At 56.5% G+C, this 15,176-nt stretch overlaps 1 protein-coding gene across 3 annotated transcripts; it reads left to right on the forward strand.

Moving 5' to 3' along the window:
* Positions 1–5,745: 5,745 nt before the first annotated feature.
* On the forward strand, positions 5,746–14,594 carry CMKLR1 (chemerin chemokine-like receptor 1). Of its 3 annotated transcripts, none has more exons than XM_021544552.3 (3): positions 5,746–5,981; positions 12,523–12,613; positions 13,059–14,594. In XM_021544552.3, the coding sequence occupies exon 3, from the start codon at positions 13,135–13,137 to the stop codon at positions 14,221–14,223; it is 1,089 nt and encodes a 362-aa protein (XP_021400227.2). In that variant the 5' UTR covers positions 5,746–5,981; positions 12,523–12,613; positions 13,059–13,134; the 3' UTR covers positions 14,224–14,594. The 3 variants fall into 3 exon arrangements, with proteins under 3 accessions (XP_021400227.2, XP_031362097.2, XP_077643348.1); XM_031506237.2 differs by lacking the exon at positions 5,746–5,981 and adding an exon at positions 7,274–7,494; XM_077787222.1 differs by lacking the exon at positions 5,746–5,981 and adding an exon at positions 8,644–8,796.
* The last annotated feature ends 582 nt before the right edge of the window (positions 14,595–15,176 follow it).

Raw genomic sequence — 15,176 nt, forward strand, 5'->3', positions numbered from 1 at the left:
CCATAAATCCCAGGAATGCCAGGAGCCATGCCAAGAGCTCTCCCGTGGCAAATCCACTGCCAGGGCTGTTCCCAGCCTGAGCCCAGGGCTCCTGCACAGGAGCTGCACTTCGGATGTGCCAACATCTAATGAAGGAAGAGCCTCCAGGCTTCCATTAATTAACAAATTAGCTCATCAAGAGGCTCCCTAATTTGTCGAATATAAAGCTGCCCTATTAATTAAACAAGAGGACAGGTTTTAATTTGCCAGAGCTCACATTTAATTGATAAATGACTCGTTTAAATCCTTCGTGGTGGAATTTTCCAGGAGACGAGCACGTGGGGTCCTCGGAGCAAGGAGGGATTTGGGATCTCAAATATCCCAATCACCTCTCTCTTAATTGACCCCTCCACTAATTGGGTCTGCTTACATCCAGCCTCTCATTCCTCCTCCCCTAAATCCCATTAGCTCCCTGTTTTCCACAGGGGGAATTTTTTGCAGCTGTGCCAGGGATTTGCTGGGTTGGGATGTGCCAGGGTGAGGGTGAGGGATACCCCCAGGGCATCCAAATTCCAGGTGGGATATCCAGGGAAATGCTTTCATTTTAATCAGTTTTTAGTTTTAATTCCCTTGGGGATTATGGCTCCTTGAAGGCAGCTTCTGCTGGCGTTGGAAGCAGCTGGAATTCCATGGCCAGAATTAATTCCTGCACTGGAATGCCAAGGATCAATCAGAGCTCTCCTGACACTCCAGTGATTTCCACACAGAATTAATTCCTTGGACATCCTCTCCCCAGCCAGATGTGCCAGGGAAGCCACATCCAGAGTATCCCAAATTCCTTTTTCCCAACCTGTTTTTCCCCCAATAAGTTTTAAGGGAGTGTGTGTGAATTATGTGAAGTCCTGCCTGAATTTTCAATTTATCCCTATTGATTTCTAAGGTATTCCCAATGTCTGAATCCTTCTGGGAGCTCCATTCTCCATCAGCTGGGAGCAGTTCTGGGGATTTTCTGCGTCCACTCCAGGCCATGGATATCAGAGATTCCCTCTGCACTTTTTATGGAATAAAAATCAGGAATTCATTCGTGTTAGTGAATCTGGCTTCCATCAACAGCCCCCTCTGGATGGATCCCTACATTTCTGGATCTGTTTAACTAATTCTGAGACAACAGCTGGATTTTGGGACTGGGCTCCTGTGTGGGAAAGGCTTGTATCCAGCACGGGGCTGAGCTCTGGATTATTGGGATCAATGATCCAGATCCATTCAGGGAAGATGCTGTGGGCAACCCCAATGAGGGTCCAGGTACCCCCACATCTCCCTGGCACCACCAAGCAACTCCCTCATTTCAGAAACAATCCCAGCCTGGCAAAGGCTCAGGAATAAAACGTATTTTGCTGTTATTTTTACAAATTCCAGGGCAATTGGAGCCTAGGGAACCTGCACCAAGGCCACCCCCCCACAGCCAAGAAAACCCCAAAAAAGGCATGGATTGCTCAGAGCTGGCAGAAATTTGAACCTTCCCACCCGGAGCTGGGCAGTTCCTGGGCCCATCCCAGTGATGGGAAGCAGGATGGGGCCATTGGAAAAGTCAGCTTCAAAAATACATGTCCCAGCAAGGCTCTGCTCCATGGAATGCTGAGTTCCCAGATGTTGATTGCAAGGAAAACTGGGTTTATTAATTAAAAAAACCATAAATGAGGCAGGTTTCCTTATGGATGTTTGGGAATTTGAAGGAATCTATTGTTATTAAGACAAATCCAGCTGGTGCCTTAAAGGATTGGGAGTTTCCTGAGGGGTTTTATCAGGCAGATCCCACTGATTTTATTGCTGGGAGATTTCAGGAATGCTCCCCTCTATCCACGTTTGGTGTCTTCACTCGGCACACCAGCAGCAGGAAAAGCACATCCAGAGGACTTTAGGATGATGCTGAAGGAGTTCAGGGTGAAAGATGAGCCTGAATTTGGCTCCAGCAGTTCCCAGCACAAGGAATTGAATCCTGTCAGCATCTCCCATTTTCCAGTGGGATGTGCAGCATCCAGACCTGGAGCCCTTTAGGCATTTTAATAGAATCTCTTATTTTTTAAATGGAATTTCTTATTCCAAGGCCAGGTTGGATGGGACTTGGAGCAGCCTGGTCTGTGGAAGATGTCCCTGTCCGTGGCAGGTAATGGAATGGGATGAGTTTAAGGTTTTTCCAAACCCAGCCACTCCAGGATTCGATGCCACCTCTGCTCGTAAATCCCTGGGCAGGTGACATCCTGTCTGTCACCTGCTCAGGGGCTCCAAGGCAACAACAGAGTGTCCATGCCTGGCAATTCCTCATCCCTGCTCCAGCAGGAATTGGAAATCATGGAGAAATCTCCTGAAGTGGCACTTCCATCACTCCTGGGGAGCAGGATGGGGATGGGAGGGGGTGGCTGATGCCACAGATGAGGAATCCATGGAACAGGGCCCAGCCGTGTCCCGGGAATGTTCCCATCAATCCTCCTCTGCCAAGGGTGGGCTTTGGGAGCCGAGACCTCGGAATTGTCCCCTGGCACAGCTCTGAGGGAAGCACGTGGAAAATTGGGGGGAATGATCCGAGACTGGAGGCAAACAGAGGCTCTGCGAGGGTATCTGGGGGTGTGGAGATCCCTGAGCTGCCCATCCCAGGGGTGGGATCAGGGATATGGTGCCAGCCCCGGGAGCACAGCGGGGTTTGGTCCCAGCCCCGCCGTGTTTCTGGGGCTATTTATAAGCTCGAGTTGCACAAGGTTGGGACTGGGGTTTTTGGTGTTGTTTTGTTTTTTTTTGCCGCGGTTGTATCAAATCAGCGAAAAAAGGGAACGGGAGCCGTCTCTTGGACATCCTGTCTGTGGCTTCTTTCTTTGGGCAGGGAGTTCGCGCTTGGATCGGGAGGCAGTGACGGGATGCGGAGGTCGGAGCGCGGCGGGTGTGGAGCCAGGGATGAGATGAGCTCCCTGCGGGAAAGGCAGGGCAGGCTTGTCCCTGGGCATAAACCCAGCTCTAAAGCCCGGCACTGGGAGCTGGGATACGCAGCGGGATCCTCCCGTCTTGTCCTCGTAGCTGAGCCCAGCTCCTTTCCCAGCCATTTATCCCCACGGCTCTGCCCGGGGCGAGGGAAAGTGCTGCTGGGTGCCGGAGAAAGCTCCCCTGGAGAGGGAAAACTTCCTCCAGCTTCTTCCCCACTGACTGCGACATCTGTTTCGGGATGAATCAGGCGGGTTCCCAGCGCCTGTGTGGGAGGGAAGAAGGGCGAGAGCTGGAGGGGTCGGACCTGCCGGGCTCCGGCCGTGTATCCCGGTCCCATCCGCGCATCCCGGCTCCATCCGCGTATCCCGGCTCCACCCGCGCATCGCATTCCATCCGCACAATCCGGCTCCACCCGCACATCCCGACCCCATCCGCGCATCCCGACCCCATCCGCTCATCCCGGTCCCACCCGCGCATCCCGACCCCATCCGCGCATCCCGGCTCGGCAGGGAGCTGCTCCAGGGCGTTTAATTAGCCCGAATCAATGTAGAGCTTTAATTGCTTTGCTCGGTGTGGGTGGCACTCGGCGCTTGCCAAGGAAGGACATGACAGCTGCCAAAGGCTGCGCGGCCGCGGCGCCTGGAATTGCCGCTCCCGGCGCTGCTCCCGTGCGGATCCTGCCCCAGCGGCAGCCCCGGGAGCGGGAGCGGGGATTTCTCCTTCCCCGCAGGGCTTTGCTGAGCGCCCTGGAGGGAAAAAAACCCAACCCGCAAACGCTCGGGATGGGAAATCCTATCCCGAGTCAGCACCTTTCACCCTGCTAAACGCAGGGGTCAGGGTGAGAGCAGCATCCTGCATCCTGCCGGGCCTGGGCAGTGCCGGGTGCCTGGGGGGTTGGTTTTGGGGGGCTGCAGAGCTCGGCCTTGCTGGGATCACCGGGATTGAGCCAGGTCATCCCCCGGAGCTGCCGGGATTTCGGTCATTGCTCGATGTCCCGGGGTCAGGCCTTGGCAAGGCCACGTGCAGGAGCATCCATAGCTGAGCATTCCCAGCCCCAGCAGGCCCTGGGGTGGTTTTGGGAAGTCCAAAAACTCCCACCAGGTCCCGGCTGGTGCCACCCAGAGCTGCCTGGGCTGAGCATCTCTTGGTGGCACCGTTTAACTCCAGACACACAAAAGGAAATCCCATCAGTTCGCAATGGATTTTCTCCCTTGCTGGCTGGATTCAGGATGTTTTTTGCCCCTGTCTTTACAGCTGAGGATAATTAATTAGCCTTAATTAGTATCCTGTGGTAGATGAACTTCCTTTCTGCTGGGCAGAGGGTTGGAATGTCTGGTGGCAAACTCAGGGCGGTGATTTTGGGGTGTCCCAGTGGGGGAAAATCCTGCTCCTTTTCCAGGCTGGAGGAGGGTGAGGGGGCACCAGTGCCAAAAGTTCTTGTGTTTCCTTGTGCTGCCTTTGCTCCCAAGCCCTGCACTGGCTCTTATCCCGCTGGGATGGGTGCTGGGACTGGGATGGGTGCTGGGACTGGGATGGATGCTGGGATTGGGATGGGTGCTGGGATTGGGATGGGTGCTGGGATTGGGATGGGTGCTGGGACTGGGATGGGTGCTGGGATTGGGATGGGTGCTGGGATTGGGATGGGTGCTGGGACTGGGATGGATGCTGGGATTGGGATGGATGCTGGGACTGGGATGGATGCTGGGACTGGGATGGATGCTGGGATTGGGATGGATGCTGGGACTGGGATGGATGCTGGGACTGGGATGGGTGCTGGGACTGGGATGGATGCTGGGACTGGGATGGGTGCTGGGACTGGGATGGGTGCCGGGATTGGGATGGATTCTGGGACTGGGATGGGTGCTGGGACTGGGATGGGTGCCGGGATTGGGATGGATGCTGGGACTGGGATGGATGCTGGGACTGGGATGGATGCTGGGACTGGGATGGATGCTGGGACTGGGATGGGTGCTGGGACTGGGATGGGTGCTGGGACTGGCATGGGTGCTGGGACTGGGATGGGTGCTGGGACTGGCATGGGTGCTGGGACTGGGATGGATGCTGGGACTGGCATGGGTGCTGGGACTAGTGTGGTTGAGGCTTGGGAGCGCGGGAGCTGCGTGGGGAGGGAAGGAATTTTCCCGGTGCCACATCCAGCCTGGGGTTATCCAAACCTCCTGCTCTGTGTGGGTGGAGGCTGCGCTGCTCAGTGCTCCCAGTCTGGGGGGCTGCCCCAAAATCCTCTTGTTTGTCCCCCTGAATCCCATCCCTGCATCCAGCCTTTCCCATCCCTCCTCCCCAGGGGACTCTGGAGCTTCTCCCAGCCCCTCCGTGGCCCCCGAAGAACTTTTCTTGCAGGTGTTAAAGGGTGACAGAGCTGCCACCACTGAGCCTCTGCGGGCTGGGGGGGCTGCCTGGAAGCATCTGCAGCATCCTGGTGGTAATGAAATCCATCGGGAAAAGCAGCCCCTGAGCAGCAGGAACGGCGTTTGGGAGCCAGATTTGCCTGAAGGGAAGTGACTCAACGTCTTGGAAGGATTTGGGGGCGGTGTGGGGAGCAGAGGACAGCGGCTGCCCCAGGCTGGGGACAGCACCGCGGCGGGGGCTGGCAGCCACCTGCCTCCCCTTGGGCTCCGGGCTGGAGCAGCATCCCCGCGGAGCGCTCCGGGCTCCGTTATCCCTCCGTGGGACGGTGCGCTCCGGCCCGGGGGGCGGCACAGGAAAGGAGGCCCCTCGGGAAGCGTTTGTTGCTTCCTCACGCTGGCTTGTGATCCAGGCCAGCGTTCCCAGCTCCCGGCGTCACACCCTCTCCCAGCTGTTGCTCGCCGAGCATCGCGCTGCCAAGAAAACCTTGGTGATGGACGCAACTCCCTCCCCGCTGCCTTAAAAGCGGCGGGGAGCGGCACCGTGCCTGTGTGTGTCCCGGCACGCCGGGATCCGCCTGGGAATGGGATCCTGCCGGCACCCCGGGCACCCCGAGCCCGTCCCGCCCGGCACGGAGCAGCGGGACAGCGTTGGCACCGTGCGAGGTACGGACAGGTCACTCGGTGGGGGGACACTGCGGGAGCAGATGGCGCAGGACGAGGTGGCAGAGCGATGGGGCAGATCCAGGCCGTGCCACTCCCCATCCGTTCTTCTCATGGGTTTTATCATTTTGGGCGGCGTTTCCCACTCTCCTGGCACACCGCTCCTCTGCACCCCGCTGGGGATGTGCCACCAGTGTGGAATATCGCGGGGCTCCTGGCACACAGGGACACCGGGGAGCCGGTCACGAGTCCCCAGCCTGGCTCCACAGGGGATTGGCACATCCCTGCCCACTTCTCCACGGCTTTCTGGGGCTTCTCCTTTCCCCGCAGCAGCCCCAGGAACCGGCACATCAGCATTTTTCTAGCCCTGATTCAGCTCAGGGACACAGAGTTGCGACACAGAGTTGTGCAAAGGCGGCAGCGCCTCCGATTCCTCTTTTTCGGCTCTCACGGGAGCTCCTCCACGTAGGACGGGGTCAATGTCCCCACGTCACGGGACGTGGTGGCCTTTAGCTCCCTCCCACCTGCCACCACTCCCTGCGGGCATCACCCCCTGTCCCCTGGTCACACCTGGGTGGGGCTTTTCCAGCTCTGAGGGAACTGGGATTTATTCCCTGTGCGTGGCAGAAGCCAAGAGCTGGATAACTCATGGATCTCGTTGAGGGAGAGCAGGTGGGAGCTCTGGTGGAAGGTGATGCTCTTTCACAGCACGGTGCAGCTTTTGCTCCAGCTGTTTTGCATCTCCCTCTGGCTCAGATGTCCTGGCTCAGGGCAGGGATTTGGTCCTGCACCGTGGATGCCACTGGTGATTTGCAGCTCCTGGCTGGCACAGGGTTGAGGTCAGGGTGGTGAGGGACAGCCCTTGGCTGGGGACGCTCTCTTTGGGGGTACAAACCAGGCCAGGCTGATGTCCTCACATGGGATGAACAGCTGGGAATGGACAGGACTCGTGAGCAGCTTCTCTTCTTCCCTGCACCCCAGGAATGGCTTTGGGTTCCCCGTCTCCTGCGGGTGTGAGCCAGGAGCATCCCAGCATGGATTTGGGGTGCCTGGGGAGCAGGGATGAAAGGCAGCCGAGGGGACCCTTTGGCTGTGCTCACAATGAGGGATACCCAAACCTTTCCCAAAGGCTCCCAGGAGATTCCCAAGCCACTGTGGGCAGCACAGGAGCCGTGGTGGACGGGACATGTCACCGCTGCCACATCCCCTTCTGTGTCCGGCTAAACTCCGCAGATTCAACATCCTCCCCCAGAGCTTCCCCCTTCCCCTTCCAGCTCTGCTGAGGCCAGCAGCTGGTTTGTTCCACGGGCTGCCTTTATTTTCCTCATCCTCCCATCCCATGTGCTTCTCCTCGGGATGAGACAGCTCGGCAATATCCGTGTCAGCTCCAGCTGGATGCCAAAGCCACAAGCCCGGGGTCATTCCCATGCCAGCCCTAACGGGGCTGGAGGAGAAGCAGAGATGTCTAATCCAGCTTCTGAATGCTGAAAATTCCTTGGGGATTTATCCAGCTCAGGTAAACACCCCTGGATTTACATATATTCGTTAATTTATATGTTTTGTAGGGATTTGGGAGGAAGGGTTTGCTGGAGATTTGCAACCACTTGAGTTTTTTTTTGCTCCCTTGTTGTTCTACAGTGGGTTTGGGATCTCTGGGATCCCCACTGTCCTTCACCACAAAGCCCCTAATTTTCCCTACAACCCCAGCCTCTTTTGGAGCTGGGCTTTGCAGCCTGGGGGGTGGCAAAACAGCACGGAAGGGAGAGGAGCTGGCAGAGAATTTGGGGGGGTTGATGTCCTGACAGTGTGGCAGTGTCCCCTTGCTGGGGACAGGGAGAACAGGGTGGCTTTTCTTTGCCGTGCTGATCAGCATTCAGCTGGGGACACGGAGCACAGCTGGGAGGATGCTCCCACGGATCCGGGGTGACTGAGCCTGCTGTCCCCTGCTGTGCCACATCCCCTGCGGGGTCACGTCCCCCCCGCAGCCCTATTTCCGTTTGCTTGGGTTTCTGTCCCTTTGTGCGCCCCAAATGCAGAGTGACGTCCCCAAGGTTTTGTCCCCTGACAAAGCCCAAGCCGTGGTGAGGGACGGCATCACTGCACTGCTGGGGTGTAGCAGGGAGGATGCTCTGGAAAAGGGAGGTTTTTTTTGTCTTTTTATTGCCTGAGAAGTGCCAGGAGAAAACCTTGGATTATTAGAAGAGAGCAGAGGAGATGAAAGAACTTTTATTATCTTGGAAGTTGAGTCATTTTAAGAAGCTCAGAAGTACAGACTGCCCTTTTTCAAGGAAATCTTTGCCTGTGTAGGTGAAAACACCCGAATTTTCCCCCTTTAATCCTCGAACCTTTCCAAGAGCAGAATGGATGGAGCAAAAGGCCGGGATTTTACGAACAGCGTGGCTCTTTCAACACTTGGTGCTAGGGAAGGCCGGGTTCCTCTGCTGGAGTTTCACCCTGGGAGGGGTCTTTCCTAACCCAAATTTTGAGATTAAACCCCTTTTCCTGGCAGGACTGGAGCGCTTTCCCCCATGGGGGTGACCCCACACTGTGGCCGGGAGGATCCGTGGGATCCATCCCATCCTATCCCGACCTGACCCGCTCAGCCCGGCCGGCTCTGCCCAGATAAACACTGACTCATGTTTTTCTGTCCCACCCTGGGCACAGCAGCTTTTTTAAGGCTGCCTTTTCCAGCTATTCCCTTTTTCCTGCGCCGTTCACACGGATGGGGTGCAGGGAGAGGCTGGGGATGCCGGAGGCTGCCGGGTGTGGGGGTCCCGGATCCGTGATGCAGAACTGGGATGTGCCTGAGTGGATGCAGGTAGGGATTAAGTTTCCCACTGCTCTTGGAGCAGAGCTCTGTGCCTCAGTTTCCCCCGTGGCTGTGCCTCATCTTTTTGCCCTGGGGGTCTCCAGGTGCTGGGGGAGGTTTGGGAGAATTTCCAGCCCGGGATCCTCGCTGGCAGGAGCTCATTCTCAGCCTGCCGCTGCTGCTCCCGTGGCATCCCACATCCCTGTGCCCTTCCCAGCCTGCTGCAGCGGGGCACAGGGGTCAGGGGTGGTGGCAGGGCTGGAATCAGCCAGGAGCAGCTTTTGGGCACGGTTGGAGTTTGGGGGTTGGAGATCTGAACTCCCCCTCGATGGGCTGGTGGTGGATTTACAGCGAGGAATGGGGCTCCATCCCGGCTGTCCCGGGTGGGAGTGGGATGCTGAGCAGCCTCATCCCTGTGGCATCTGTCGCCATGGCAATCACCTGCCAAAACAAAGGGGGATTGGAGCTGGGTACCCAGAGCTGCTTTGCCTCGCTCCCTGAGATTCCTGGGAGCTGGATCCCTGCAGGGATGTCCCTGCTGTGTGCCAGAAACACGTGGGTGGCAGAGGGATCCATGGGGTGGCCTCGGGTGTGCCAGCTTGGGATGGGGTTTGCATCCTCCTTCCCTGGGGCATGAGATGCCATGGATTTTTAGGGATGCTCGGGATCGCAGGGTGGGGCTCGAGCTCATCCGGAGCTGTGAACCCCCACGGAACAGGGACCAGCGCCTGCCACCTGCCCCCAGGGACATCCCCAGGGACACCGGGGATTGAGGCAGGGTGGGGTCTGGTGCCAGCAGCTCCAGAGGGACGTGGAGGTCCTGTTTTACCCCGAGCCTTTCCCAAACATCTGCCGGCAGCTGCCCCTCTCCCGGGAAGCTGTGCCGGAGCTGCCCGCGCCTCCCACGCCCGGAGGAAGCGGGGCTGGGCTTTGGGGTGCGCTGGGAGCTCGGAAACCGCCGGTGGGAAGAGGAGAGGGAAGTGCTCCAAGGAAGGAAAGGCTGAGCAGCTGCCGGGGAGGAGGCGGCAGCAGGGCGGGCACGGACCCGACTGTTCCCGGGGCTTTGGCTGTTCTGTCCGGGGACAAGGATTTTTTAGGGGGGGACAAGCACCGACCCAAGGGCTCCCCCACTTTCCCCAGTGCCGCAGAGCCAGCCCTGGCAGGTCCCAGACGGATTTATGTCATGTTTTACATCAAAGCGTGATGCACTTTGACAGCTCAAGGCAGGATCTGATGTGCTCAAAAGCTGCTCTGCTGGTTTGATTTGATTTGATTTGATTTGATTTGATTAGGTTCTATCAGTTCTCCTCAACCTGTCCCAGTGCCTCCAGTAAAAAGCCTGCCCGGGGGGTGCTGGGCAGCCTGCCCATCCTTATAAACTCCTGGAGCAGGGCTCTGGCACCGCCCTGCCCGCTGGCACCGAGCATCCCCTGCCCTGCCCGCGTCCCGGCCCCGCCGCCTTTCCCCGCTCACATCCGTCCCCCGCCCGTCTGCCTTGGCCAGGACAGAGGGGTTATTTTTTTTTTTTTCGCCCAGAAAAGCTGGATTTGAACATTTTCTGCTGTTCTCTCGATTTCCTGTTGCCTTCCCAAGAACAACATCCCTGACCTCATCCTCCCCCGGTATGTGCCGGGATGCTGCCGGGGCTCCAGCCGCCCGTCGGGGATCCCACCCGGCCTTCCCTGGGTACCAAGACAAACACAGCTGCGGGAATGACGGAGAAAAGGCTATTTTGGGTAAATCCTCTGCTCATTTTTGTTGAGGTAGGAGGACAAAGATGAATAGATTGAAGGGAGAACAGTGGTTTTTGGCTTGAGCAGGGAATTTTCAACCCGGAGAGGAGCGATGGAAACACTCTTAGTATTATGTGGCTTTTTTTTTTTTTTTTTTTTTTTTTTCCCTCCCAGACTTTGGAGTTTTTTTGCTGTGAGAAATGAGGAGGTTTCATGCAGCCAGCCCTGTGAGTCTCCATTTTTGTGAGAATTTCGGAGAGGCAGGTGGGAGTTTGTTTGCTGGATGATTTTCCAGCAGGTCTGGGCTCCTGGTGCCCATCCTGCTCATCTGGAATGTTCATGGTGGGATTGGCCTGCTGCTCCTGTGTTGTTTGGGATTGCTGGAAACAAACCCATCCTCTGCCAAATCCCACAGGGAAGCAGAATCCTGCTGTTCCCATTGCTCTCTGCTATCCTCACTCCAACTGGGAACAGAGACCAATCCCTGCCCAACCTGGCAGAGCAAAATTAACAGAGCATTCAGATAAATAATCCAATAAAATTAGCTTTGTAATGAGCTGAAAGTCATCAGGCACAGCAATTAAAAATAATAATAAAGGGCAGATTTTACGTTAAAAACATGGAAGTGGACGCAGTGGGAAGAGGAGTGGGAATTTCTCCTGTCCCTCTGGAGCAGGGGCTGAACGTGGGGTCAGGCTGAGGGGTGGGAGTGTCTCACTTGCCCCATGGATGACACCACAGGGGCAAAGGGGGTTGTGGAGCAAGTCCAGGGAGCTTTGGGGTTCTCTGGATGGTGGGAGGTGGGGTGGGGTGGGGTGGGATATGATGCAATGGGGTGTGGTGGGATGGGAGGCATGGAAGCGGGATGGGATATGAGGCAATGGGGTGGGGTGGGATGGACATGGGGTTCTGGGCTCCCCCACCTTCCTGGGGCTCTGCCTTTGGCAAGGGGATGACCTGAAATCCCTGTCCCATAGAGCAACCCCTCGTTAATCACCATTAACGTCGCTGGGAGAGTCAGTTCTGCTGATTCTGTTCCTTCCACTGGATCATCGACTTCATCTCTTTGCCCGTGAAGGTTTTGCTGGGACAAGGTCTCTCCCCAGCTCCAGCTCATTCCCAAACTTTGCACTCAAACCTCATTTGTTCTGGCTGCTTATCGTCCCCCGGAGCTGGGCCAGGGGGAGGGGACAGGGTGGGATTTCACCCCTGGCCGGGGACTCTGCAGCAGCAATGGCAGGAAGGAACAGCAGGAAAAGCCCAGCGAGAAACAATAGCTTCCCACACAAACACCCTGGGAATTTCAAAGCAGGGCTGCGGGACCTTTGGGGTGAAACGCCTCGGGAACAGGGAGGGTCCTTGGGCGTCCCCACATCCCTCCTGTGAGTGTGGGATGCTCTGTGCTTCTCATCAGCCTTTCAGTTTTGGTTTTAACCCTCCTGAGCCAGGTAGGGGATTTTATATCCTGGATTCTTACAGGGGAGAGGTTGAACCCCCCTCAATCCAGGCTCTGGAGCCCGGAGTCTGACAATGGCAGGTGATGCTATTAATTTACCAAAATTAACATATATAAACATAAAGGGCGTCAGTTAAATCAGGAAAACAACCCTGTGAGAATGCAGGCTATCAAACAGCGCAAATAATGTGCACTTCGTTTATATCTTGAATTATTTATTTAACATAATAATTTATTTATTTATTATCATTAACCCGTGGTTGATTGGTTGCTTCTTCGTGTGCACCTGAGGATGCTGCTCGTGTTGGGTGCTTGCACAGAGAGTACGGGATGGGATTTCTGTCCTGGCTTATCCCAAAAGCTGCTGGGATGATGGCAGGATCCCACCTTCCCCAGGCTGGAGGTGAGGAGGGTCCCCAGGCCAGCACTGTCCCCCGAGGGAGGCTGCTCTGGGTTAATTGCTGCCACACCCTGATTGGGTTTCCTCCCTTGAGCCCACATCCGGGGGTGAGTGGCCTTTCTTTGATCCTGGCTTTAATGTTGCAGCTCCTGCCTTAGGCCGGTGTGGAGGGAGCTGCCCCTGTGCCCTGGGACGCTGAAGTGTCACCTGTCCCCCATCCCGGCAGAGAGGAGAGAGGTGAGAGGGTGCCCGGTGTCAGTGGGGTGTGCGGGGAGCTTCCCTTTGGGATTTCAGTCCAATTCAGTACAAAAAAAAAAAAAGAAAAAAGAAAAAAGAAAAAAAAGATAGGAGCCATAATATGTTGCAGATTGGAAAGTCAGAGCTGCTGATGAGCTGTTAATGAGCATTATCCCGGTTTTCCCCCTGGAAGTAGGCGGGTAATCCACGTTTTCTGCAGGATGAGGCTGCAGCCACATCCTGGTGGAGCTGAGGGACTGAATCACGTCCTGATGTCTCATGGATGGGGGTGGAGATGAGGGAGGAGCAGCTCCTCGGCACCAGTGGGCTTCTCACGGGATCCCCCATTCCTGCATGTTTGGCCCTTGTCTCCCTGTCCCCACTTCCCACACATGCTGGGGGCCCTTGTCCCTTCTGCGATTGACACCAAGCGTTTGCTCAGCAGGGGAACATCCCCGGCCGCAGATCCCAGCGTCCCAGATCCGCGGGATCCCACGGATCGGCTGCCGTTCCCGCGGACCATGGCGTTTCCCAACCACTCCGATTACTTGGATGGCCTCAGTAATAACTACAGCGACTACTCGGACTACTCCTACGAGGACCCCGGCAGCGCGCGGGCGGACCCGGCCCACGACCCCAAGGACATCACCAGGATCCTGTCCGTCATCATCTACAGCGTGTCCTGCGTGCTGGGCATCCTGGGCAACGGCCTCGTTATCGCCATCATCACCCTGAAGATGAAGAAGTCGGTCAACGCCGTCTGGTTTCTCAACCTGGCCGTGGCCGACTTCCTCTTCAACATCTTCCTGCCCATCAACATCGCCTACACGGCCATGAGCTACCACTGGATCTTCGGCACGGCCATGTGCAAGCTGAACTCCTTCCTCCTCATCCTCAACATGTACACGAGCGTCCTGCTGCTCACCACCATCAGTTTTGACCGCTACGTGTCCGTGGTGTTCCCGGTGTGGTCGCAGAACCACCGCTCCACCAACCTGGCCTACGGGGTTTGTGTCATCATCTGGACCGTGGGCATCGTCATGAGCTGCCCCTCGCTCGTCTTCCGGGACACGATGCAGATCCGCAACTCCGTGATTTGTTTCAGCAACTTCTCCCTCTCCTGGAATAAATCCTACAAAGGGCTGTCTCTGATGAGGCACCGCACCGTGAACATCACCAGGTTCCTGGCCGGGTACATCATCCCCATCACCATCATCACCTTCTGCTACGTCGCCATCGTCTTCAACCTGCGCCGGAACCGCCTGGCGAAGTCCAAGAAGCCCTTCAAGATCATTGTCACCATCATTGTCACCTTCTTCCTCTGCTGGAGTCCCTACCACCTGCTGAACCTGCTGGAGACGGTGCCCGACACGGTGCCCCGCTCCGTGTTTGAGATCTTCATCCCGCTCACCACGGCTCTGGCAGCCTCCAACAGCTGCATGAACCCCGTCCTCTACGTCTTCATGGGCCAGGACTTCAAGAAGTTCAAGATGACCCTCCTTTCCAGGCTGGTGAATGCCCTCAGCGAGGAGACGGGACACTCCAGCATTGTGCACAGGAGCTTCTCCAAGGTCTCCTCCATGACTGAGAAAGAGACAACGGTTGTCTAAACACAGCCTGCAGGAGGGACAGGATCCCGTGGTGTTGGCACAGTGACGGTGACCAGGCCTGGTGTGGGTGCAGCACTGTCCAGCACTGTCCTACAGCCCATTTTTGACTGGTGTTGCTGCCTGGGGGCTGTCAGAGAAAGGAGACCCCCAAGGTATGGAGAAGACACAACCAGCTTGGTCCCGTGTGGGATTGCAAAAATCCTTGTGCCGATGTAAGAAAACATTTTTGGGCATCCCCATCCAAACTGCATCGCCTGACCCGGGAAGGGCTTTCCTGGTGTTTCCAGAGGCACCGTGGTGGGTGCAGGTATCAGGAGGGCATCTCCTGTGCCATGGCCACATTGGTGACACTCCTTTGTCCCATGTCTGTGTGTGGCTCCTCATGGTAAATCCCTGAGGTATTTTGGTACCAGAACAAGGTGTTCGTGACTTTTTTGGGAAGTGTCCTTAGGAGGGGCTGGAATATCTCACCTCAAAGCACTGGGAAGTCTCAAATGTCTTCTAAGTGAGCCAGGGCCACCTTCCAGCTCACACACAGGGTCACCAGCATGGAAAACTGGGAGAAGAAAGAGGGAAAGGTCCATTTGAAATTACTTTTTAGACCTCCTTTTGATGGGCACATTCCACACGGTACATCCTGCAGCAAAGGTGGATGTTTGGGACCAGGAACAGGCCCATGAGCTGGGAATGAGCTCCTGGGAAGGAGCTGCTGTCTCCTCCTGCATCCAGGGGAGATTGGCTCTGTTGCCAGTTTCTCCCTGGGGAGACCAGTTGATTCTGTGGGATGATTTTGTCTCATCCCATCTTGGGACACTCTGGGAATCTTGTGGGAGACTCTGCTGCGAAGGATGGGCCAAGCCGCCACCTCAGTCCAGTTTCACGCCCGGTTAATTTGGGAGTTCCTTCTCCATTAGGGTTCCTTCACCACGGCCCCAGTGTCACCCTCATTTCTG

Source organism: Lonchura striata, chromosome 18 (assembly GCF_046129695.1).
Source record: "Lonchura striata isolate bLonStr1 chromosome 18, bLonStr1.mat, whole genome shotgun sequence".
NCBI classification, from domain to species: domain Eukaryota; kingdom Metazoa; phylum Chordata; class Aves; order Passeriformes; family Estrildidae; genus Lonchura; species Lonchura striata.

What these genes read in the sequence shown, in the direction of transcription:
- CMKLR1 (XM_021544552.3), top strand. Translation starts at nt 13,135, where the DNA reads ATGGCGTTTCCCAACCACTCCGATTACTTGGATGGCCTCAGTAATAAC.